Source organism: Equus przewalskii, chromosome 22 (genome assembly GCF_037783145.1).
Source record: "Equus przewalskii isolate Varuska chromosome 22, EquPr2, whole genome shotgun sequence".
Classification (NCBI taxonomy): domain Eukaryota; kingdom Metazoa; phylum Chordata; class Mammalia; order Perissodactyla; family Equidae; genus Equus; species Equus przewalskii.
Window position 1 is genome coordinate 26,447,738 of NC_091852.1, and position 25,600 is coordinate 26,473,337.

General features: G+C 37.9%; 1 protein-coding gene across 4 annotated transcripts in view; it reads left to right on the forward strand.

Moving 5' to 3' along the window:
- Positions 1–25,600, forward strand: part of KDM4C (lysine demethylase 4C) — a 390,924-nt gene that overhangs the window by 248,302 nt on the left and 117,022 nt on the right. For all 4 annotated transcript variants that reach the window (XM_070590143.1, XM_070590145.1, XM_070590144.1 and 1 more), the window contains 3 exons: positions 9,085–9,266; positions 11,101–11,314; positions 13,171–13,247. In XM_070590143.1, the coding sequence (XP_070446244.1) occupies positions 9,085–9,266; positions 11,101–11,314; positions 13,171–13,247 (473 nt within the window). The remainder of the gene's footprint in view (positions 1–9,084; positions 9,267–11,100; positions 11,315–13,170; positions 13,248–25,600) is intronic.

Here is a 25,600-nt window from a genome sequence, read left to right on the forward strand (position 1 = left end):
TATTGCGAGGTTATGTGTAAAGACTATGTCTATCTAATTTCTGAAGTGCTTTAAACCTAAAACAATGGGATTCTGTTATCCATTATTACATTAGCATTTTAGGGGTACTTTAATGCAGAATTTAGTTTTTCCTTAGTGTCACCGCTTCCCAGTAAAATCATACCTAGAAGTCCTGTAATTTTTTTCTCTTTTGTACTTTTGGACACACCTTTATAAACCTTTGAAATTCAGTGATTCATAAAATTATTGAAATACAGTTTGCATACAGATTATGCAATAGTTTGTATGGAAAGAGCAAAGTTCCCAAGTTCGGATTTCTTTACTTTTTTGAGTAACTCACCCATGCCCTTCTTCCCCTCCCCACCTCCACCTCCCCTCTAATTTCCTGCAGGATATTTGAAACCATATATAATGCCTCCCCGGACTGAGATTTTGCTCAAGTGCCTGAAAGATAACAGATGCTGCTGTGCTCTTCATAGCAGAGAATAGTGCTATAGCAGCCAAAACATATCACTGGAACAGAGCCCCAGCAGCAACATCATTGTGGTGATCGGTGAAGGGAAATCATACTGTAGTAGAGTCGATGGCTTTTCCCATCTGCCAAGTTCCATCAGCAAGTCCTGGCAGCAGCCCTTCCACAATGGCCCAAATGTTTTTCTACTGAGAAATCCCCTTTCACTTAGTACGCAAAATTTGTTCACAAAGACTGTACTGAGGAGTGAATAAATCTGACATATGTCCGCTTTTACACTAAGGTTTCCCTCAATTCATAGGATCTAATATTATGTTGACTGCAGTTTTTAAAAATTTTAAATATTGTACATTTTTATAATTATAAAATTTGCAAACCCCCTTTCCTTTATTACAGACTTTTAAATATATTTTTTATAGAATTAACAGCATTCTCTATATAGTTTTTGTCCTGATTTTTCACCTATTAATATAATATTCATATGCCCTTAATATTATATGTTATATAATGTATATATTCATTAATTCATTAATATTTTTCAAAAGCAATTTTTCTAATGCTGGCATAATATAGCCATACCATAATTTACTTACATATTTTTAAATGAATACTTCCTTTTGGACACTTTTGTAAAGGATAGTAATCTTTTTTATTATCATAAATAATACTCAGTGTTGTTTTTTTTTTTTTAAGATTTTATTTTATTTTTTTTCCTTTTTCTCCCCAAAGCCCCCCAGTACATAGTTGTATATTCTTCATTGTGGGTCCTTCTAGTTGTGGCATGTGGGACGCTGCCTCAGCGTGGTTTGAGGAGCAGTGCCATGTCCACGCCCAGGATTCGAACCAACGAAACACTGGGCCGCCTGCAGTGGAGTGCGCGAACTTAACCACTCGGCCACGGGGCCAGCCCCTACTCAGTGTTGTTTTTGATTGAATGGGAGAATAAAGGCTTTTTATTTTTCCTGAAAGGACAAATCTTTTGATAGAAATATGTATGTATAGGAGATAACTGGGTGTCTGTCTAGATTGGCTCCTCCTGTTCCAATCTGTCTTGTCATGTTAAAAGTTTAGAGTTCAGGGGCCAGCCCCATGGCTGAGTGGTTAAGTTCGTGTGCTCGCTTCAGTGGTCCAGGGTTTCGCCGGTTCGGATCCTGGGCATAGACATGGCACCACTGAGCAGGCCACGCTGAGGCAGCCTCCTACATGCCACGACTAGAAGGACCCGCAACTAAAATATACAACTATGGGTATTTGGGGAGAAAAAGCAGAAAAAAAAAAAAGGAAGATTGGCAACACTTGTTAGCTCAGGTGCCAATCTTAAAAAAAAAAATTTAGACTTTAGGCCATACCTTTTAAGTAATTTTCTGGGTGAAAGTTTTCTAGGTGATCTTTGCAAAGATTATGCTGGAGACCCGGAAGGGAAGGAACCACCATCTGTTGAAGCCCTAGGTGTTGCATACTACTGAGTAACAGCTTTATGGCTGATGTCTCATAGAACCTGTTGGAAACCCCTATAATTTAGATAATCTTATACTCATTTTGCAGATGAATAAACTGAGATTGAGAAGTATAACCAAATTGTAAGACTGTTCAGATTGCATGAATGGATCATTATTTGGATTTATTCTAATAGAGCTGGATCAGAGCTCTACTCCTGTAACCATGCTTACCTCAGAATGGTTGAATGACCATTATTCTAGACCACAGAGTCAAGACCTTTATTACATTTCTTACCTAATTTATTACGTTGTTTAACTGAGACTGGATTCGATCTTTTGAAAAACAGAATTGTTGCTTATGGTCCTGAGGAGAGGACGGGCACTACAAATGATAGTACTTCTGATAGCAAATGTATGGGCTATTTTTCCCAAACCAACCAATTCTCCAACTCTCCAGATGCCAATTGAGTGTCCTACAATTTAATTCGTTTCTAACACTAATGACCCGGAGTTAGCCTAGCCCCTGCAGGTTAAGGACTCAGTGCCACAAGATGCCTTCACTTTAGATATCAGTTGCAAGTCCTTGCCCCTGACCAGTGGCCTCTCAAGTCTGGGGGTTCCTACAACTCCCTCCTCAGGTTTGATAATTTGCCAGAATGGCTCACAGAACTCAGGAAGACACTTTACTTACATTTCACTGGCTTACAATTCAGGAACAGCCTAGAAGAAGGGATCTAGAGGGCAAGGTATGGGGTGGAGGAAGGTGTGTAAAGAACGTTCGTGCCCTCTCCAGGTACATTACCCTCCTAGCCCCTCAGTGTGCTCACCAATCTGGAAGCTTTCTGAACCCTGTCTTTGAGGGTTTTTGTGGAGGCTCCATTATGCCCACATGATTGATTAAATTATTATCTATTGGCAGTTAACTCAATCTTCAGCCCCTCTCCCCTTCCCTGAGGTCAGAGGTAGGGCTGAAGTGCCAACCCTGCAGTGCCAAATGTATGATAGCCCATACATTTGCTATCAGAAGTCATGCATTGGTCTTTCTAGTGACCAACCCCCATCCTGAAGCTGTCTAGGGGCCCCCCAGCCACCAGTCATCTCATTAGCATATGCAAGACACTTTATCAATTTGGAGATTTCAAGGGTCTTAGAAGCTCCTGTGTCAGGAACTAGCGACTAAGACCAAATATTTTAACCGGTGATGCTCTTCTTACCCATATCACTCAGGAAATTCCAAGGGTTTTAGAAGTTCTGTTCCAGGAATCGGGAAAAAGACCAAATATGTGCTTCTTTTTATATTACAGTATCAAGGCCAGTATGATTTGGATAGCAAGCAGGGAGGATCATTTTGGAGATGCATTTAAGACACATTGGGGAAGGATGGAGGGGACTTGTAAGCAGGCTGTCTGTGAGGGACTACTCACTTATTGTATCTACAAGTAACTATACAGGCAGAAGTTGTGGTCGGCCCCTTAGTACCCAGCTGTCACATATATAAATCAAATATTGTTCACTCGTATATCTTCTGGAGAACTCTTCTTGGGTTCTGAGCACACACCTATTCCCACTACCTTTCTCCAAGACCTGTTATTTCTGCCAGAAATATTCAGAGCCAGAGGCAAGGTTTGGTTTCCTAGGTATAAGTCAGAAAGAAATTTTTAATACTATTAAGAAACAACAGTTTCAGTATATTGTGTCCGTGATCCAGAAGCTTGGTGTTTGGTCTTTTGGCAAGTTCTTTTATAAAATAAAACAACTTATTGTTTTTAAGTGATAAGGTGATTGAAAAATTAGAAAGCAGATGTTGAAGGTGCTGCTGGTGTGGCAGCAGCATTTTCAACAGATTACTTCAGTGTATTTATCCAAGATGATATCTGTTTTCACTATTTCTCTGTCACAGTACTGCTCGTTAGGGGACTGGCCGTCCTTCATAGGAGGCCACTTAAGCCATTGCTTGTGTTTCCACAAAGTTCTTGAGAGCGTTGTGTGTAGACGTGTTATAACCTGCTTCTGTGAATTTAGACGAGCTTGTGTAAATGTAAGGAACTGCTCTGTGTTTAGGCTCATGCTTTTCTTGACTGTACTTTACTTACTACAGAGTAATCGGAATGTTTTTGTGGATATTACAGTCTAGGAGTCTAGATTCCCCCATGAAATAAGGGGCTCACCAAGAAAAAAGAAAATTAAGTGCTATTGGCATAGAATTTTTTTTCTACTGTAGCTGGCAAACCTTGCAGACCTTGATGAAAGAGCTAAGAGAAAAGGAGGCCTTCTTGCGGTACTGACTTGTTTTCTTTCTGATTAAGCATCATGTTGATTGAGGAAAGCACTCTATGACATTCTTTCCTGGCTGTGGAACACCGTCTGCACCTGTTTTATTAGGGCGATATTGTTCAACAGTGACTCTGTGATGCTGATACTTTGGGATGAAAACACATATGTATCTGTCGGTGATTCTCAATCTTTTTGGTCTCAGAACTCCTTATGCTCTTGAACGTTTCGAGGACCCCAAAGAGGTTTCATTTAGTTTTATCTCTTTCCTTCCCTTCCTATGGGTTTACCTTATTGATTCTTGTTTGCTGGAAGTTAAAACAGGGAAAAGCAGGGACAATTTTAAATATATTAGTTCATTTAAAAGTACCAATAATAAGTGCATAAACAGCTATGCATATTTTCATAAGAAATAATAATTTCCAAAGCCATAAAAAATAAAGAGAAGAGTGGCATTGTTTTACTTTTTTTGTGTGTGTGAGGAAGGTTGGTCCTGAGCTAACATCTGTTGCCGATCTTCCTTTTTGCTTGAGAAAGATTCTTGCTGAGTTAACATCTGTGCCAATCTTTCTTTATTTTTTTTGTGTGGGATGCCACCACAGTGTTGCCTGATGAGTGGTGCTAGGTCCGTGCCCCGTATCTGAACCCGTGGGCCCCGGGCTGCTGAAGCAGAGTGCGAGAATTTACTGCTACATCACCGGGCCGGCCCCTGTTGTACGTTTTTTGTAAAGGTGTTTAATATTGGATTTAATAAAAATAATTGGATTCTATCTGCTTCTGAATTCAGTCTGTTGCATGGTGTTGTTTTGGTTGAAGGATATGAAGAAAGTCTGGCTGTGCCCAGATACACGGTTGCAAGTGGTGCAGTGTTGAATAACCCTTTCAGATAACTGTGGATATTCTTCTTTGACGTTACACCAAAACTTGACAAAACGTAGTTTTTTAAAGACTAGTTGCAACATGGAATCTGAAATCACATCAGTGAACTTTTTGTACTCTGTTAAGCTAAATATTCATTGGTCTGTCTTGCACTTTGAGTGACTCTTTTATGCATGCATGAATTGGTAACATCATGCATTGTAAACAAAGATCTGAGTTATACAGGTGTCTTTATATAATATTTAAAAATTATAGTTGATGTTATCACTGTCAATCCCATCTGAAACAGCTTTATTTGGAAGCTGTCAAGCTCACAATAGTGGATACAAGTTTCCAAAATCTAACTTTGACTCATGAGCTTGAATTTACCATTGTTAACAAATACTCTCAATAGTTTTTTATTAAAATGACAGGCTTTCTTTTCACTTTTGTGAAATTTCTTGCCAGACAACCAAGTGAATAACTATAGTTTGTTTGTTAGTCATTCGTTCAAGTAAAAATGGTGTTCCCTGAAAAGACAGCACATTCAACTTATGATTCAACTAATTGTACATGTGCTTTTCTCCCAAGATAACTACTGAATTTCAGTGTGCAGCAGAAGTACTTTATGCACACACATCCCATTTCATCACAAATCTAAAGAAGTTGATACTTTTGTTTTTTGCTTCATCAAGGCATTGTTAAGCAAAACTGCCCCCCGAGATCTCCACCCACACTGTAAATGTGAGACCCCGTGCTATGTGTTGTGTGTCTCCTGGAGTCCACAGATCTGACTTTGAGAACTGCTGTTATACTATTAGCTCTCCTTTTGTTCTTATTGAGAATTTAGTTGGGAAAGAAGGGACTTTTACGCTGATAACGTTTTCACAGATTTCCCAAACCTTTATGCACTTATAACAAGGGATCTTTCCTTTACTTCACTCTCTTCCGACTCTACAGCAAACTGTGGCATTCAGGATGAGACCCAGAGCTGTGCACAATGTTCTGATTGTTGGTATGCTGATAGATTAAAAAAAGATATAGTAATAGAAACATTGGTATTCATTAAATGCCTACAATGTCCATGTTTTTTATGTTTAATAATGTCTGCCCCTGCCTTCTTCTTTTATGAGGATGTTTGTGAACTAATTTGATATTTAAAAAATCTATAGAAGTCTGTTTTCATTGATGACGTTACAGAATACATCATGTTGTGAGGTAATTATATACTGATGAGATTACAGTGAAACATTTAGAGGTTTGTTAGTCAACTGTAGTTGAAGAAAGGGAGGAAGAGAGGAAATTCCTAGACATAGTGATACCAAAAAAACATTTAAAAGCTACAGTGGAAAAAACATTTTTCCTTTTCTATATGTTGTAAGGTAGAAAGTACTTGTTCAATAAGTAAGTGGAAGAAGGTACACTGAAAAGGAACTAGGAACAGAAGTAGAGGAAGGTGTTTAGAGGCTAAAAGGTAGAGTTTCCATTTGGAATTACGTGTTGATGACAGTATTTAGATACCCTGAAGGAACCTTTCCCCCAGAACATTCTTGGTTCACTAAGGGATTGAGACTTGTAGTTATATGAATCTCATAAATCCGGTAGCCAGGGTTGGTCTATGCTTAATCAATGCTGTGGTTCAAGAGTAAACAAGAGTTCTTAGAGATAGAGGAGGGATGAATAATTTGATGAGGAAATTTCAGGAAGACAAAATATTCCTCTTCAAGAATGTGCCAACATTTTTGACTTTTAAAGCTAAATTAAAATCTGAATCATAATCATCATATACTTATGATTAATTGGGGTCTCTTTTTCCCCCTTATAAAATATTGCAGCATTGAATTCACAAACAGATCAAATGAAAATAAGATGATTAGATGCATTTTACATAATAATCTATGCATTTATATATCACTTTAGAATATACAAAGGACTTTAGCATTTTAGAGTTTAAAAAGATGTTTTACATTTACTATTTCATTTTAATATGAAAAAGGAAAAAACCCCCCCGAAGTGGGTGAGAAAGGAGTTATCACCATTTGAGAATCTGTCATCTCCAAAACCACAGCCCTTCTGAATCAAAGTGTTTGAATTTAAAGCTAGGTCTCTTGACAGACAAGTCTCTGTACTTGGTGCTCTGCAACGTTGCTGAAATGCTGCTTTTAATATAGAGGATTATGTAATTATGGTGTTCACTGCATGATCTAGCCTGGAGAGCATCTAAACAGAAGATACATGCTCTTTGGGCCAGCGTATGACCTCATCTTTGGGAAGGACAGCTGTAGAGCAGGCTCCTCTACCAGCTCGGTGTTGAGAAGCCTTGAGGACAAGCTCACGTTGGATCAGGCTTTCCTAGGTCAAGTCTTGCCATAGGCCTTGCTCATACCCTCCTGTTCTCTCACTCCATTGTCAGGAATTGTCCTTGCCCCCTACTTTTTTTTCATTATTGCTAGGCTTTTAGGATAAAATAGTATTTTCTCTATCCCTAAAATATTTTGAGAACTGATCATATTAACTTATGACCAACTAAAGGAATAAGAGCATCATCTGTCTTGTTTGTGCTTCAATCTTTTAGAATAAAGCAATTGATATGATAAATTTATTATGAGCCAGTAAGTAGCAACAACTATTCAAACCCAAGGATTTCTTTTTGTTTAGATCCCATTTTTAGTATATGTGTAGGAGATATTATCCTCCGAGTTTTGGACTTCTTGGTATTTCAAGTTCCTGGTTAAATTTTCACTCTTGTCTTTTGTCAAATCTTAGTCTTCACAGTAAGTCTTCTGTTGTGTATTGTAGGGAAACTGAGGTGGAAGCAGTTTACATTTAGTGTCAGATGACTTCACTGCAAATATAGGCAAAGGTTCCTACCTTTTGTTTTGTTTTCAAACACTGCCCCTGCCTGAGTACTAAGCATTTTCCATTCTTAATAATAATAATAATAGTAATAATAATAATACCACCAACATGGAAACAGAAATGTTCTCTTTTATTCAGTTGGTATACGATGTCTTTTGACATATTTTCAGCCTCATTCAGTTCTCTCTGTGTTTCCCCCTGAGCAAATCTGCTTTGACTTTTTCTAAAACTGGTAAGTCCAACAGGCAAGGACTAGAACACACTGGTTCACAGAAACTCCTGTGCTTGGAACTTGAGGACATTACTACACGGTATTTATTCATAAGACTGTGAAAGCAACTGGTGGGGAGGTTTAGAAAGTGTCAGAGCTCTGGACATAAGTCCTCCATATAGCTGTGGTTGCTGCCACCTGCCCTGTTATGCTGTCCTGTGCTATAGGCACGAGGAATTCTTGTCTCTTAACCTGTTATGTCTTTCTGTATTTTCCTGGCCTTCTATAAAATTTTGTAAATTGATATTTTTGTGGGGTAGATCTCTGCCCTTTTCATGTTAACTGATATACATGCTTAAGAGATTTGACCCTCTGGGGGCATTATATCGAACAAATAAGAAGATTTGACGTAGGGATTGTCTTTTATATCCATGTGATGACAGTACATTGCTTGCCACATTATTGGTGCTCTGTAAATGTTGTTTGTCATGAATTCTTGAACCCCAAAGTTAATTAAAGTAAGTCCAATTAATAAATCTTTATTGAACCATGTGGGGAAACTAAAAATATTGGTAAGGCAGTTACTGGGCTAGCGAATTCCTCTAATAGCGGAAGATAATATCAGACATAGAAACTTGTTTTTCTGTGGGAGGTATTATGGTAGCAGTAGAAATGCAAAAGTAATGAAGTTGAAAGGAGGGAGCACTTTAGTTATTCCTGGCAGGGGTGGGGAAGGTGTCAAAAGGAGGCTGGTTCTCTGGCCATCAAATCTGATCTAGTCCTTGAAGGATGAGGAGGATGAAGAAGAGACTCCTTTTGTTCCATTTCTCTCAGAATGTATTTAAAAGATAGAATACGTTTCCTGTCTGACATTGATATCACAAACTCTGGACTGTTTGCTTCTTTTATAAACCAGGGTTATTGTTTTCCCCTGGGTCTCATGCTCAGTGTGTTTTCATGCCCTCTCTTTTAAGAATTGCTTGAGGTTCCATCAATTGAGGAGGAAGTGGAAGAAACGGAGTCTTGGGCGAAGCCGCTGGTCCACCTTTGGCAGACGAAGTCCCCAAACTTTGCGGCTGAACAAGAGTACAATGCAGCCGTGGCCAGAATGGAGCCCCACTGTGCCATCTGTGCTCTCCTCATGCCGTACTACAAGGTAATGAGGGCGGAGAGGGTTGCTGTCAAGGTTTCCTTTCACTGCTGCACTTTCTGTGTGACTCAAAACATAGGTGAATCATTGGAAGGTAATCACGAAAAGGAAGACATTAATACTTATGTAGCTATGGCCATCATAAAACAGCAAACAGAATTTCTACGTGCTGCTTTAGAGATATTTCTCTGGCAGTCTTTTGTTGTTTTTAAATATCTTGGTTTATTTCAGTCAAGGGGCAATTGCAATCTTTCTTTCTACCTCTTTCACCAAGAAACACCTAACTTAAAGCTTAAACGTGATAGAAGCTTGCAGAGAGAACTTAGACCTAGTCTCTATTTTATGTTTGAAAATATCACTCTCAGTAATACAAATGTCAAGCTCTGGGCCCACGTTTAAACTCTTTCTTCATCTTCCCATGTAGAACATGCGAAAGACTCAATAGAAACTAAATTGTTCAGTTCACCCTCATCAGCCAGCTGTGCAAGATGTTGTTTTCAAATATTATTCCAAATATGTTTTACTGATAACAACTCACTGATGGCCACATTCTCCAGCATTAAGATAGACAAAATGATCTTTAGGAATCTAGTAAGGATGGAATTACTTGATCCATTTTAAGATATTGTGCCATCACGTGTTGCTTAACAACAGGGATATGTTCTGAGAAATGCATCGTTAGGCGATTTTGTTGTTATGCAAACATCAGAGCATACTTACACAAACCTAGATGGGATAGCCTACTACACACCTTCACTATATGGTACTAATCTTATGGGACCACCATCACACATACGGTCCATCATTTGACAGAAACGTCGTTATGCAGCACATGACTGTATATTATAAAGTATTTTGATATGAACATTGTGTTTTGTGTTCTATTTTCACTAAGAGAATCAGAAATACTTTTTTCAAGACCACACCTTTCTTAGAGTCGCATGTAAGTTAAGTGTTATTCTGTTCAGACGTTTCAGAACATGAAAATATGTGATTTGCCACATTTCCAGACCTTTGTAAGTAGAGGAAGTAGTTTACTCATCTTTGAATGTGGCACTGATGAGTGACAAACATTATTTTTGTTTTCCTTTTTAGTCATTAAATTTCTGTTTTTTCTTCGAAAAACTTAACTTTTTATTGATTCTTATTTCTCTATCATAATCTGCCTATTTCCCCAATAATTAAAAAAATTCCTACTAAAATTGTAAAATTTGGGGGAAATTTATTAATAGAAGCTCCTGGTTCATTAATTAGAATTTCAAATAAACACTAAATGTTTTTCATATATTTTGGTGAGAGGTGATAATTTTGTTTCACACATTATCCTTTCTTATTTAGTTCCATTTACCAGATCTTTTTGTCTTGCTGTTTTAAAACTTTGTGGTGAAGCAAAACCTTCAAACACTCTCTAAATACTGTTGCCCAGATTAAAACTGAGATCTTTGGAAACACTCCTTCAGGTGCTACCAGGTAATATTCTTCAGGAAATGAAACCAGGTCTGTCAACCTGGTGCAAATAAAGAAGTGAAAAAAAACCCTGAAAACCATCAGAATTGATGTTTTCCATGAACTCTTTATGTAAGCACATAGTTTTAGTAGCTTATCCCTTTCTTGTGCCAGCAGACATATGGAATATCGTCTTGTTCCTACAGCTTAGCTTCTGTATGAGCCTGAGGAGGAGCAGTGATAAAAAGCTGATAGTTGGGGCAAGGAGAACAAGCAGAAGAGCGGAAGCTGGAAGTTAGTGGGGGGAACAGCTGTCAGTGGATTTGAGTGAGCAGGACAAATGATGAGCTCTTGTCTGTGTTTTTCACTCACGTGGAAATATTGTGTTTTTCAGCCAGATAGCAGCAATGAAGAAAATGATTCTAGATGGGAGACAAAATTAGACGAAGTGGTTACTTCGGGTGGAAAGACTAAGCCCCTCATTCCAGAGATGTGTTTTATTTATAGTGAAGAAAATATAGAATATTCTCCACCTAATGCCTTCCTGGAAGAGGATGGAACAAGTCTTCTGATTTCCTGTGCAAAGTGCTGCGTACGGGTTCATGCAAGTAAATGAATCTCATTCCTCGATCGCTGGCTTTTCAGTGCTTCACAGAGCCCTTATTTCTCCTCTTTGTAACCTGTCAAATCTATCACATTGAACTCTTGGCATTCTTAATGGTTAGATGATTCTGTCTCACGTTTCTTCTAATGAATGTATGAGTAGCTATAATCATCCTTTTTTAATCCAGTTTTAAGCAATATCAGTGGAGGGCAAGTCTGTTTGTTCATTTGCTTGTTTGGGGGTCCAGACATGTGGTCATTGCGGGGCTCTTTTCACATGCTTGAATTTTACTTATTTCAAGTATAGTTTATAGAAACAGTTTTAATGTCTGGTGTTGATTCATGACTATTTTTCTTTGTGATTTCTTAAAGAGAAATGAATATTCCTTTGGTGATTTTGGAAATTATTGTTAAATTTGATTACTGAGTTAAATTTTTATTCTTTGTAAAGGTAGGGGGATCTCCAAAGACTTTCAAGGGGGAACAGTTGTTTCCCCCAGGATGAGATGGTTAGGCTCCATACCTGTCTCAGTTTGGTATTTTTACATAATTGCATAAGTGATAAATACATTTTTTTAATTGACTTGCCATGTAAATCCTCTAAAGTGTGTAAAATGGATCTATTATATATTGAAACTCTATTTTAAAGCATTTTAATATTCAAAATGTTATGAAATCACATGTTCTGTTAACATACTTATGTATGGTGTATCTCTGTCAGTGTAGGATGAATGGTTTACCATATAGGTATTACCTTCTGTATTTACCCCAGAGCAATGCTAGTCTTGTATTAGGTTTGAAATAGCCTCACTGTCTATCATGTAATTATTAATTTGGTACTATCAGCTTCCCCAAGGGATTTGAACGTAATCTGCTTGAGATATAATCATAGTAACCTTCTTGTTGTATTTATATCGATTTGTAACACACACACACACATATATATTCACCCTGCATTATTACATGTATATAAGAGGCAAAGCACCTTTTCAAAAAACAATTAGGATTTAATCTTGATTCCTAAACGTACTAGCTATGCAATTCAGCCATAATATTTCATAAACATGTGCTTGAAAACATTTTATGGTCTTGGTTAACTATGATAGGCTTTTCTTTGGGTAATTAAATTTCTGTTATTTTTCTCTTCCCATCTCAAATGTTATAGAACTTTGATATTAAAAATTATTCATTTAAGTCTTTCCAAACCCTCGTATTTCAGGAAGTCAGAGTAACACGTGTTTATTGGTACCCTATGATTGCTCCATATATTATTTGCATCCACAGCTCTTCTCTCAAATAGTTATTTTGAGTCAGGCATGTACTGAAAAGACAAGTAGAATCACAGACATCCCTTCATCACTAACCATGAATCCTTTGTCCCTCTCACTGAAATTAAAGCTAATTAAACATACTTTTTGAAATGTAATTTTAAATAACATTAATTTAAAAAATATTCTGTCAAAGTTAGTTTATTGTTTTATTGTAAAACTTTTTAAACTTCGCTTCAAGAATTGCAACTTATTTTGAAATATGTTTTGCATGAGTCACGGACCAGACCTGACAGTGTGGAAATTTTATTATTGTCTATTTAAGAATTATCATCAGTATTCTCTATGGTAACTATTCTGAGTATTACTAACTATTAAGACTCACACGCTCATATTTCCTGGGACTGCCATCCTATTAGCTATGAGGCATGAGAATTGAAAGTATCTTTGAGACAGCCTTGCTTATGTTTTGTTCTAAGAATCAGAAATGGTATGGTAGGCAGTTGTTCTGATTTTATTATTCAGTGCTAAGATATGTAATATTGTCATAATGCAAAAGACCTAATTCATGGATCCATTCGATTATTTTATAGGTTGTTATGGTATCCCTTCTCATGAGATCTGTGATGGATGGCTGTGTGCCCGGTGCAAAAGAAATGCATGGTCAGCAGTAAGTGGCTTATTTTAGTATCTATTAACCCCTCTTGTCTCTCCATCTACTGTGGACACATTTAAATCCAGTGGTAAGGTAAGATTGTATACATGCTTTTGTGTGCAGTTCCACACTTATCTGTATTTTTAGTCTTCTCTTTCTAAATCATCCTACATGGTGGCTCTGTATCCATCATAGAAATAGTCAATAAAGTTCTAGGTGTCACTCCTCTACTCAGGAACCTACAGAGACTGCCATTGTCAGAGCAGGTCCAAAATATTAGTTCATTTTCCTGCCTAGCTCTATTTTGCAATTCTTGAAAATAAGTATTCTAAGTAACAGTCAAGGTGGGGATCCTCACTAACCCCTGAGGAAACCATGCTGATTCACAACTATTCAACTAGCATGAGGTCTTCCCCCATTTATTCATCCATATGTTCATACTTCAACAAATGTTAGTGTCTGCTCTATGCCAAGCATTGCTGTGAACTTGAGACAGAACCTTTAACAACAATGATCCCCGACATGGGGGACACAGATTCCTCTTCATCTAAATTGTTTTTCCTGAAGACTGTTGAAACTAGCTTACACCCAAGCGTTGAGTTCCGTTCATTAATTTACTCTGTCACTCATTTTTCCATTTAATTATGTGCTACCTTAATTTTTCTTAAAAATTCTTTTCAAGAGGTATGAGAATATTCTTGAAAATGAGGATCTGTCAGATCTCAACACTGTCTCCCTCACTCTTGGTCTCAGAGCAGATGCTCAGCTTGGTGATTTTGATTATAATGGTAACGTTTCCTTTATTCCTCAATCATCTCTAATGACAATGAATTAAATTTCCTTTCAACCAAACTTGAAAATCTGAAGGACAATGTAAGGAAAATGCCTTGCATGATGAAAATTTATGTCATGATTATGAATGTTTAGCTCTCAGTGTTGAAAGAGACATATGGTGACTATAAATTAAAGGCATCCGTGCGGATGTTGTTTCCAATGATTTTATTGCTGGCATTCACTTTGGGTAGTGAGGAGAAAACGGGAAAATATGGTCACTCTTTATTGTCCAAATGATCTTATGTATTTGATGTTAGAGGTAATATCTTCGACATAAGTCTTTTCATTAGTGGGTCCAGAAAACATTTTGGTACTTCCTTTGGTGTGATCATTATGTTAAGAAAAACGATGTAAATATAGAGTATCTTTAAATCAATCAGAAAGTCCTCCTATAATAAATATATTCAGCCCTTGTTTACCATGCAAGTTGTCTTCCTATTGTATGAGCCAAAGTAAAGCCTTGTGGAATCATTTTGATCACTGATGTCCTCTCATTCACCCTGAAGTGTAGGTTTAGAAATTAGAGATATTCTAATCCAGTTCACCAAGGCATGAAGAGTTCTCTGTTCCATCCACAGTTACTGCTTGGCTCCTGTGCTCGCACACTGAGCATTCCTGTTATCCAAGGTACCATTGCCCTTTGCATGGCAGAGCCAGGCGCAGGCCACCCACTGATTCTAAGGCTGCTTCTGATCGATTTTGCTGTTTTCCTTTAGCATGTCTTAAGAAGGAAATACTTAGATTAATCACTCTTTGGAATTGATTTAAAGCATCTTTCTATTAATCTTAACGCCTCTCACTCTTGAAGATGCCGTATGCCTTTTGTATTTTAATATTTATACCATGTAAATCTCTTCCAATTTGCAATAGGAATGGGAACTCTTGAATACAACTTTACAATGATTTTGTAAACCCACGTAATTTCTTATTTCTAATGGGAAATGATCCGAATTCAGTGAACCAATTGTTTTTTCAATTTATCCATTTTGAGTAAACTTTGTCTATGAGGCTCTATTCCTAAATTTTTCTCCTGAGAAATAATTGAATTTCAGTTTAAGCTTTGCAGAGAAGTAACTGGTAATATTGGTACTCTGGCTTTAACACCCTTATTTAGTGTGGCAGTGAGTGTTGCAATATTAAGTTTTACTAAACACTTAAGTTTGTTTTTTTGGCTTTTGTGGCTGGAATGATTGCATTTTAAAAGTATCTTTAAGACTTGACTTCTTCAGGAATCAGTCTCATATTGTCAGCTTTAGATTCCAGAGGAAGCTTAGATCGATCTCCTCTTAAATAAGGAGGCTCTAGAGGAGCTAGTGGAAATCTAACAGTGCAGGCGAGGTCACATGATATTTCATTGCTGGCTTGTACTTCACTAGCTCTAATTCTTAATTGTTTCTTGGGATTTTCTTTTTAAACATACTTTGTGAAGGTAAAACTTATTCATCATGAATGCAAAAGACTCCAATAGCATATTTTACTTAGAATATATGTTTATACAACAAATGTGATCGTTCTAGTTAATTCTGTTTCCTTTTATGGTGAGTACTTTGAAAATCTTGAGGAAAAGGAGAGGGTAGCCTGAAATACCTCGTGTTCATATTCATAAGGTATGTGTGAGAATTGCACATGTACTGGGTCTATTTTTTAAAGCTTCTTTTTAAAAAGAGTATCCACAGATGGATGAATGGATAAAGAAAATGTGGTATATATGAGTGTATATATATGTGTCCGTTTATATACACACACACACACACACACACACACACACACACGCAAAATGGAATACTATATTCAGCCATAAAAAAAGAAGGAAATCCTGCCATTTGTAATAACATTGGATTAACCTTGAGGGTATTATGCTAACTGAAATAAGTCAGATAGAGAAAGAAAAATACTGTATGTTCTTACTTATTTGTGGAATCTTAAAAAAAACCTAATTCATTGAAACAGAGAGTAGATTGGTGGTTGCCAGGGGTAGGAGGAGTAGAGGAAATGGGTAAAGATGGTCAAAGGATATAAATTTTCAGTTATAAGATAAATACATTCTGAGGGTCTAATATACAGCATGGTGAGTATAGTTAACAAAGTTACTGAAAGTTGAAAGTTGCTAAGAGAGCAGATCTTTAAAGTTCTCACCACACACACAACAGAAACATACAGATACACGGACACACACACACGTAACTATGTGAGGTGATAGATGGTTAACTAACCTTATTGTGGTAATCATTTCTCAATATATACGTATATCCAATCATCATGTTGTACACCTTAAACTTACACAGTGTTGTATGTCTATTATATTTCAATAAAGCTGGAAAAAAAAGGGCAACTATAATAGTAGCTATATCATAGAGTTAAGCGTCAATAATTTAAATTTTGGAAGCAAAGGTATCCTAGAGATTACATCATCCAATCCCAGACGATGAATAATTAAGTGCATTCATACATTAGAAGGTAGTTCGTTTTGTTAACTTTAACCTGGGCAAGGTACCTGGGGATATGTGTAGAGAGCAAAGCTGAGGATGTATGGGGAGCAGTGCTCACAGACCAGCTGTCTTTTTATCTACCGGTTCTAAAGAGTGGGCATCACTCTGGACCCAACTGCCCTGCTAGTTTTTAAGCAACTGGAACCCAGACTTTGTCTCCTTCCTCTCTGTAGCACCCCTATCAGCTGGTGTAGTGTCGGGTCATTTCTGAACTAGTAGAGCATAAAGTAGGAAGATCGCGTTCACAGTGATGTGGGCTGGATCTTTATCTGTGATCTTCAGTGCTCTCACCATATCCAAAATTTTCATTTAGTCCTCACTATGTTTCATTTTGCTACCATTTCTTTTCTTTATCCATTCATGTCAATTAAAATAAGGAACAAGAAGCTGTATTGCAGCTTCAGCTGCATGTGTTGGAAGAAGAGATTAGTTAGAAATTTTGGATTATGCCCTAACTTGGGTTCTAGCATCCTGGCTCTATGCTTAAATTCAAACAAAATGAGATGAAATAGTCAAAGAACCCCCCAAATACCTGTCTGCCCCGAGGTTCAGGTTGTATACCCCATCATTCTAACTAAATATCATTGCTTTGCCTATTTGTCCTGTTTCGGTGCTGCTCAGATAAATAGACACAACTCTCTGAAAGCTGTGTTTGAGTTTATGCCTTATAATCCAACTTTAGTAGGTTATTTTATTGTCAGCTCTGTTTGTTTTCAACCCTTTTGTGACTATATAATTCATTTTGGAGCAGTTTTTACTCCTTCACTATAGTATCACTTTAGAGCACATCCCAGTGTTACCAAGTTCTGTTTTTAGGTGTAGAATGTCGATACTCTGATTCTAGCATGTGTTTCTTGTTATTTTGATTCTTAATGTGAATCAATTCACTTTTGACCTAAATTACTATAGTTTGTGTCTAATCTGTTTATTGATTTCCATGGTATAATGACTATAAGTTACTTCTAATTAAAAATATAATGCTAATATTCTCACTGTAAAAATGCAGAATTTGTATTGCTTTCTTTCAGGGTTTTCACCACTGTTTTCTTTTTTATCCCTACATTGAAAAATATATTTTTTCGAGTCTGAGTATTTCTGTGAAATACCTGAACTCTGCTTTGGGACTACACTTCTAATGATTAAGGGAAATGTTAGTTAAATGTCTGCAATGGACTGGTAACCTGAATACTTAATTCTACCATGTGCCTAACACTATGAAGAGTACTAAGAGGTAGTATGCTAATTAAAAATAGAAGGATTTTCTATAATATCTTCTGAAGAATTTATAATGTAGAATTCTAAAGAATAAATAAATATAATCAGATTAAAGAGGTTAAAAAGGAATATGGATAAGATTTTCTCTTTTTAAAATGTAGGGATAATGGAGTTCTTTGGTGGTGGTTTCTTTCCAGGAAATTTGGACATTTCTTCAGGGACTTTTCAGGAGGGGGGAGCTATAAGATGTTTGTTTTAATGCCATAAATAGGAGTGAAAACTGCATGTGAACATTGGTAACGTATCAGGGGAAGTCACATCATACTCAGATTTATGACTCTGACAAATCATGAGTTGCCCGTCTTCCGCCCATGGCAGCATTAAGCCTGTGCTGTAGTTTTTCATTGTCAGTCTGAAAATTTTCAGATAAAGTATCATTTGTGCTGTGTCTTGCTAGGAAGCTTTTTTATTACCTTATAGCATTCTTGGGGGGTGGGCAGGGTAGACGCAGTAGCTCCCATACTTATAATCTAAACAAAGTCTAAATTAAAGGAAGATTTAAAAGCAGTGTACAGTCATCCGTCACTTAATGACAAGGACACGTTCTGAGAAATGCATCGTTAGGCAATTTCATCATTATGTGAACATCATAGAGTATGCCTACACAAAGCTAGATGGGGTAGTCTACTACACATTTAGGCTATATGGGGCTAATCTTATGAGACCGTTGTCATATATGTGGTCTGTCATTGACTGAAACCTTGTTATGCGGCACAGGACTATAATGAGAAGTTCAACTAGAGATGTGTATCTAAGGTCCCTAGACCTTCTGACCCTAAAATCCCTTGATTCTGCGTTGCTTTGTATTTCCATTTTGCTTTAATTAGTTTTCCTTAAGAGTTGGGGACCTTCAAGAAAACTAAATTTATTTATGCACTTCTTAACCTGGTCAGGGGTGATGAGTAACAGAAGTATAGGAATAGAAGTGACACTGGTAATTATTGGCTGGATTAGTGTAGTTTTCATGAGCTAAAGGAAACTTTAAAAAGTGACTTCAAGGCCTTACTATGACTTTATCTACCTGCTGTTTGGGAATGTATGGCAATATGCATTATCCTGTAAATTCCTTTTTATTTCAATATATCCCATTACACTTAATTCAGGAGAATTTGTTTGAATATTTTCATTTGAAAGTGATATGTGTAAAAACACCAGCTATACATTATATTTTTGGACGAATAATTCCATGTTATGAAAAAGTAGATTTTGTAATGAAAAATTAAAAAAACAGTTTATAGGTTAGAATTTTCATTCTGTATAATGAAGTGCATAAACTTGGTAATTGTACACATTTATTATCAGTTGAAGAGTGTTTATTGTACTCTATAGGATAATAAAGTTGTATTGTATATGTATAACAAGCATAATATTGTGTTTTTTTCCCTAAGTGGTTTTAAGAAATCAAAACCCAAACATGAAATAGGTTTTCATGTTGGCTGTGCATTTGTTCACTGTGCCCTTTATTTTGCTTATTTGTTTTTAAAAATGGAGTAACAGTTAGATATGAGCAAGCTATACTTTGATGTTCATTTGGAATCATCATTTCCTTTCTTCTTACAAAGATTAGAATATGCAATTGCAATGATTAAAAATAAACATTTTGGTGTCTCTTTATTTTTTCTTGCTTGATTGTAAATGGGTGGCATCTACAGCCTGGGTTGAGGTCATTGCCATTCATGCTCTCCAAGGCTGCACATAGCTATTTTTTGGCTTCTGAACGAAAATGAAGTCTTTTCTCTGCATAAATCATAGTCTCACAGTTAAATAGCAGAAGTTCATTAGGTAGTGGCCTTTACAAAACTCCAATCCCATGGTGTTGCTAGAGCTTGTCAACTAAAGAATCTAATTCTTTTGTTGGAGCATATTTATGTGAACTCCTGATCTTTGGAATGTACCCTAGTCTTAACTCTCAACTCTTAAGTCTCAGGTAAAAATGATCAATCTTCTCCGAATACTGGTAACTCGACATCTTTGGGAACTATGGAGACCCCGCCCCTGGAACTCTAATATTTACTTTAATAATGGAGGGAGATGGTATATTAAGAGAGTCTTTTGTCTCCCACATTGCATTGAGGCTGGGTCCTGTAGATGGAGGTACATTTGTTATGAAGCCACGCTAACTACACTCTATTGAATCTGGAGGTATCGCTGTCTATCTAAAGTAGCAGTTCTCTTAGGGTGGAGATTACTAAAGAAAATTTGTGTGGTTGAACATTATGTCACCCTTAGCCCATAACACAATCTTTATATCTCTTCTTCAACTCCCCAAATAAAAGTAGTAGTACTTATAATAAATGCTAGAACTTGCCCATCATTTGACTCTTGGAAGTCTTCTATTTAAAAAAAAAGTAAAATTTCATTTTTTAACTTTTGACCCAGAAATTCAGAATAACTACTGATTTAAATATAAACTAACATAAGTAGCAGGGATAGAATTTTCCTCGCTTCCGTAAAATTTAATAGTGATAAAGACTAAAGGATTCTTCTATATCAGAAATCTCGTTTCACAGATACTGGCCCAGGGGTTTGAGAGAGTAAATCCTTTGCTCAGGCCCCCGCTACATGGTAAGAGAGCCCAACTGAGGCAGCACGCAGACCCCCAGATTCCCAGGGCCCCTACACCTGGTTACTCATTTTTAGTTTGGGAAGAAGGCTGAACAACTGGCCTAATTCTGAGCAGTGCTTTTGAATCATTTTTGTTAGTTTACACTGAAAATAAAGCCACACTAATTTCTAGTATAATTGGTTATCTATGTAACATAGAATAATTAGCGTTAGTGGGTGGTTGAGTAGAGCAGTTTCTTTACCCTTTCATATTTACTCTAGTTTCTGCCTGGAGGACTTTCCCAGAACTGGATAATCTCCTGAATCCAGTGTCCCCAGTGACCACAGCAGTGACGTTTTTCATTTACGAAGAGCTCTAAAGTGGCTTTGTGGATCAGAGCCATTGATTTTTAGATCAGATTGACTTATGGCCTTGAGGGGTCGTGGTGGCACTGCTGCTCCCTGTGATGTGTTTTACTCTGTATATTTTTATTCCATGGGATACTGTCAAGGCCAGATGATGAGAGGTTTCAGCCTGAGAGGCTGTCAGCCTTTAATCCACATATGTAGTAAAACTGGTAGAAAAAGAAAGGCTTCGTTCTTGCTAAAGGTAGGACATACCCAAGTGGGCTGTGGCCATTTGTAGCCAAGTGGATGCTTACGCCATTGCTCCTCCCCTTTGAGGTGTCTCTGTAAGCCGCTGGCCAGGACCACACTCTCCCATTTGAGGTAACGTATTTGAGTTCAAAATTAACTCTTGCCTCCTGAGGAGAAAGATTGTTCTGAACAGCTGCAGACTTACACCTTGGCTCACAAAGGCCAGGGTGGTAATAATTATTTTACTTTAACCACATAGAACAGCACATTGGAGGATATCAGTTATCTTGACAGCATAGCTATGATGTGGAAGCCTTTCCGTTAGTGAACTGCTTACAGGTTAGAAAGACACAATTCATTTTTTTCTGTTCTTTGTTCTCCCTTTTGTTCAATAAACATCAGCCCCCCCCCCCCTTGGTAATGGAGAGAAAGAGAAGTCTACATAGCTTATTGTAAGTGGAACTATATTCATAAATAGCTTCTTGATTGAGAACAAATGCCTCATTAATCTTAAGAGCTTCAACCAGAGAGCACAAGTAAAGTCAGGAAGAATAATGACTGACATTATGGGGAGCATAGCACACCAGGATGTGCATGCCCGGAGGTCGCTGGGCTACAAGGCACATCTTAGCAATGAGGAAAGAGGTCCCTAGGAAGAGTGAAGGGGGAAAAAGTGCAGTGCAGGCATTTCTCATGAGTGCAAAAATTAGTCCAGTGGAAGGATGAAGAAATCATGTACTTCGCCATTTGTTATCAAAGGTCATGCTGGGAAGAAAGAATAAACCAGTTGGGTTTTTATTTGAAAGCCAAATGTTGTATGGTTTAACAAAGTAAGATATGTGTTCAACTTGAAGTACTTTGCTCAGGATCTTGGAAATACTATTATGTAAATGCAGTAAGTTCCATGTAGATTACCTCTGACCAGTCTTAAATTATAGAGGTGCTTCTCCTTGCCACCAAGCATGTGCCAGGCTTGCCACCCTGCTACCAGATAGGTGCTCTGCAAACCTCAAATTAATTTTTATAGTGGTGTAAGCAATGCCATCAGAAAGATAAATCCAGTAACAACATGTAATTTGAAACAAACACAGAGAATGACTGTATTTTTCTGTTATTTTCCTTTCATACAAATGGTTGTATGATGATATTTAAATAGTTACAATGTAGTATGCACACCTCCCTCCCTCAGGATGTACACGTCCTAATTCCTGGATCCTGTGAGTATGTTATATTGCATGAAAAAGGGAATTATGGTAGTAGACGGAATTAAAGTTGCTAATCAGCTGACCTTATGATAGGGAGATTATGCTGGTTATGTGGGTACACCTGGTGCAGTCAGAAGCATCCTTAAATGTGGAAGAGAGAGGCAGAAGAGGAGATCAGAGTGATATGATATGAGAAGTACTTGACCTGCTGTTGCTGGCTTTGAAGATGGGGGAGGAGGGCCACAAGCCAGGGCATGTGGGCGGCTCCTAAAAGCTGGAGAGGGCAAAGAAATGGATTCTCGCCAAGAGCCTCCAGAAAGGAATCACCCTGCTGATGCCTTGACTTTAGCCCAGTGAGGCCATTGTGAACTCCTGACTTACTGAACTGTGCACGTTTATATTGTTCTGAAGTCATTAAGTTTGAGGTAATTTGTTATTGTGGTACTAGAGAACTAAAACCTGCTCAATAGAGAAACAAGCTTTTGAAAGAGTCGTTAGTTTCCACTCTTAACCGTTTGGCATTCTGCTAGGAATCTTAACATTTTCAGCGTCGTCTCTCAATTTCAGGCATCTTTCTCTGACTACCTTCTTCCGTCTTGCTAGCCCACACCCTCTAGTTCCTGGACTCCAGCAATCCTTTAACCTCACTGTGACATATGATTCAGTGATGCTCCCAACTTTTCAGTCTCTCTCTGCCCTCTTATCCTTACTTCTGTTTTAGCTAAATATTCCCTTGCACATACTGTCAGTCCCCTGCCACCTTCTGACTTTGTTATTCTCCTTTGGCATACTCAGTTCTGGTAAGTGCAGCTGTCTCTCTACTCTGCACCTGCACCCCTGTAGCTGAATGTGGCTGTGGAGAAGCACCCAATATGCAGATCGCTCTTGCTTTCAATTTATAACTGTAGGTGTGTCCTCGATGGTGCCAGTAATTCATACTACATTTCTATCATCCATTCACACTACCTACCACTCTCCTGGTTGTCTGCTTCATACCTTCTGTCACCTGAAGCTTCCCCATCTTCTCCCCATCCTCCCTCTCACCTGACGAACTCACTTCATATTTCACTGAGAAACAGGAAGCCATCAGTAGAGATGTGCGAGTTTCCACCTGCATCATGTCTATAATATCCTACCTAGGCCATCCCCTCTCTTATAAACAGGATATGGTTCCAGAAAATCATTTCTTTCCCACATCGTCAATGTTCCCCTCTTGAGATGATTATTGTTATCATCCACACAAGCTGTTATTTCTTCCATCTTCAAATAAACCTCAAAAAACCTCTTGATCTTTCTTCCCCACCAGCTCCCACCCTATTTCTCCATGCCCCTATATCTAGTAAAACTCCTTAGAGGACTTGTCTTTATTAACTCTCTCCAATTCTTCTCCCCAGCTTCTCTCTTAAACTTACTCTGTCACAGCCTTCATGCCATGTTTCCCTGGGAACTCCTGTTTCACTGGCACAATCACTTGATCACTGCCTCCTGTTTGAAGCACTGTCTTCATTCAGCTTCCAGGACCCTGCACTCTCCTGCTTTTCCTCCTCTTTTACCGGCCACTTCTTTTCTCTCCCCAGAGTTCAAAACGTGAGCCTCTTCTCCACATAAACCCGTTTGGCAGTCTCATCCCATCTCATAGCTTTAATGGTTTTAAACAGCATCAGTCTTTGATGGCTTGTACATTTCTGTGTCCAGCTCAGCCTCTCCGCTGAGGTTCAGGTCCATATAGCCAACTCCTGAGCAACTCCTCTTGCATGTCCAGTAGATCTCAGATTCACTCTGTGCCAAACTGAATTCCAAATCTTCTTCTCCTGCAGGCTTCCAGCTGCTGAGGCCAAAAACTTTAGAGTTAGATTCAATTTGTTTCTTTTTCTCATTCCCCACATCTGTCTAACAGTAAATCCTGTCTTGTCTACTTTTAAAATGAATCCAGAATCCTGGCCACTTCTTAATCACCTCTGCTGGTATTACTCAGACTAATCCACTCATTACCTGTTTCCTGGATTAGGGCAGGAACCCACTAACTTCTCTTCTCACTTCTCCCCTTGAACTTCTATCGGCTGCTGTGGTTGGAATGATCCAATTAAAATGTCAGTCAGATTATGTCCTTGCTGAGCTCAGACCTTACAGGTGCTTCCTCTCTCAGTCAGAGTAAAGCTGTCACCTTTTTCCATGGCCTATGAAGCTGTATCAGATATTCTTCCTCTTACTTTGTGATCACCTTTTCTATTAGAAAAGACCAGGAATCTGTCAGAATTCTCTTTCCCTGGATGACTCCATGGCCCATTCCCATAGCACTGAACATCCTCTGCCATCCAAATAATCTGCTGATTTACTTTGTCTGCTGGCCCAGCAGAATGTAAGTTCACTGAGGTCAGGATCTTTTTCGTTCACTGCTGTAACCCAGTGTCTAGAACACAGCATGGTGCTTAACCAGTATGTGTTGAATGAATGTATACTTTCACTGACAGTACAAATTAGATGGGGGCATCTAATTAGAGAACTCACTTGCTAGTATAAAATTCACTGAAATCTGTGGAATTTCCATTCAGAAGATAATTGCAGGAAACCTGTCATTCAATTTCCTGATCATTCAGAGTTCATACTATCCCTGTCCTTATGTGGATCCTGTCCTCTCTCCAACCCTGATAAATGGGCCTCGTCTCCAGAAATGGTTCTTCCATGTTTTGTTGATCAGCACTTTGTAAGCTAGTTTTCCGTTAATGTGATTAATTACTCTTTGTTTTCCTAGCTCAGACAGCCCTATTTTACGGTTTTGCATTTCTGTTATGAACATGTCAGATAAATAAGGGTGTGGGGAGGTACTTCAAAATCTCATCATTTTTCTGTAGCACTGAAAATTGGCTTTAGGGGCATTATATGGATATGTCAACTGAAATGAGAGCTTCTTACGAGGCAGCCTGAGAATGTTGGTATTGGCATTTCTTTAACTGATGCTTTATAGAAGAGCCATTGGAACATGAGTTCCCTCTACTACAGATGATGAACAAGTGCGGTGGCCGTATTATAACACTGTCCTTCTCACCACCGTTGTTAATGTTGTGTCAGCACTTTGATTATAAACACTCTTTTTCATGGTTTAATAACTGGGCCATAAAGAAATCATTCCATGTTGTAAATTGGTATACACGCTCTTCATCTCAGTGGTTTTATGAAACCAGATTTTACAAATACTTGGTATTGCTAAAAAGGGATTTTGTGAATGGTATTAAGTGAGAGAAAGGGACTGAAGCAGGAAAGGTACAATGTTCAGAATATGATCTGAATTTATACTTTTTCATTCAGCGTTTAGCTGCCCTGAGGGGAGGGAATAGAACAGAATAGCTCTTTTAATGCTGAACTTGGGAGATAGGAATAACAGCTGCCTTATGGAGTAATCATGTTGTAACAGGCATTTTGGTGT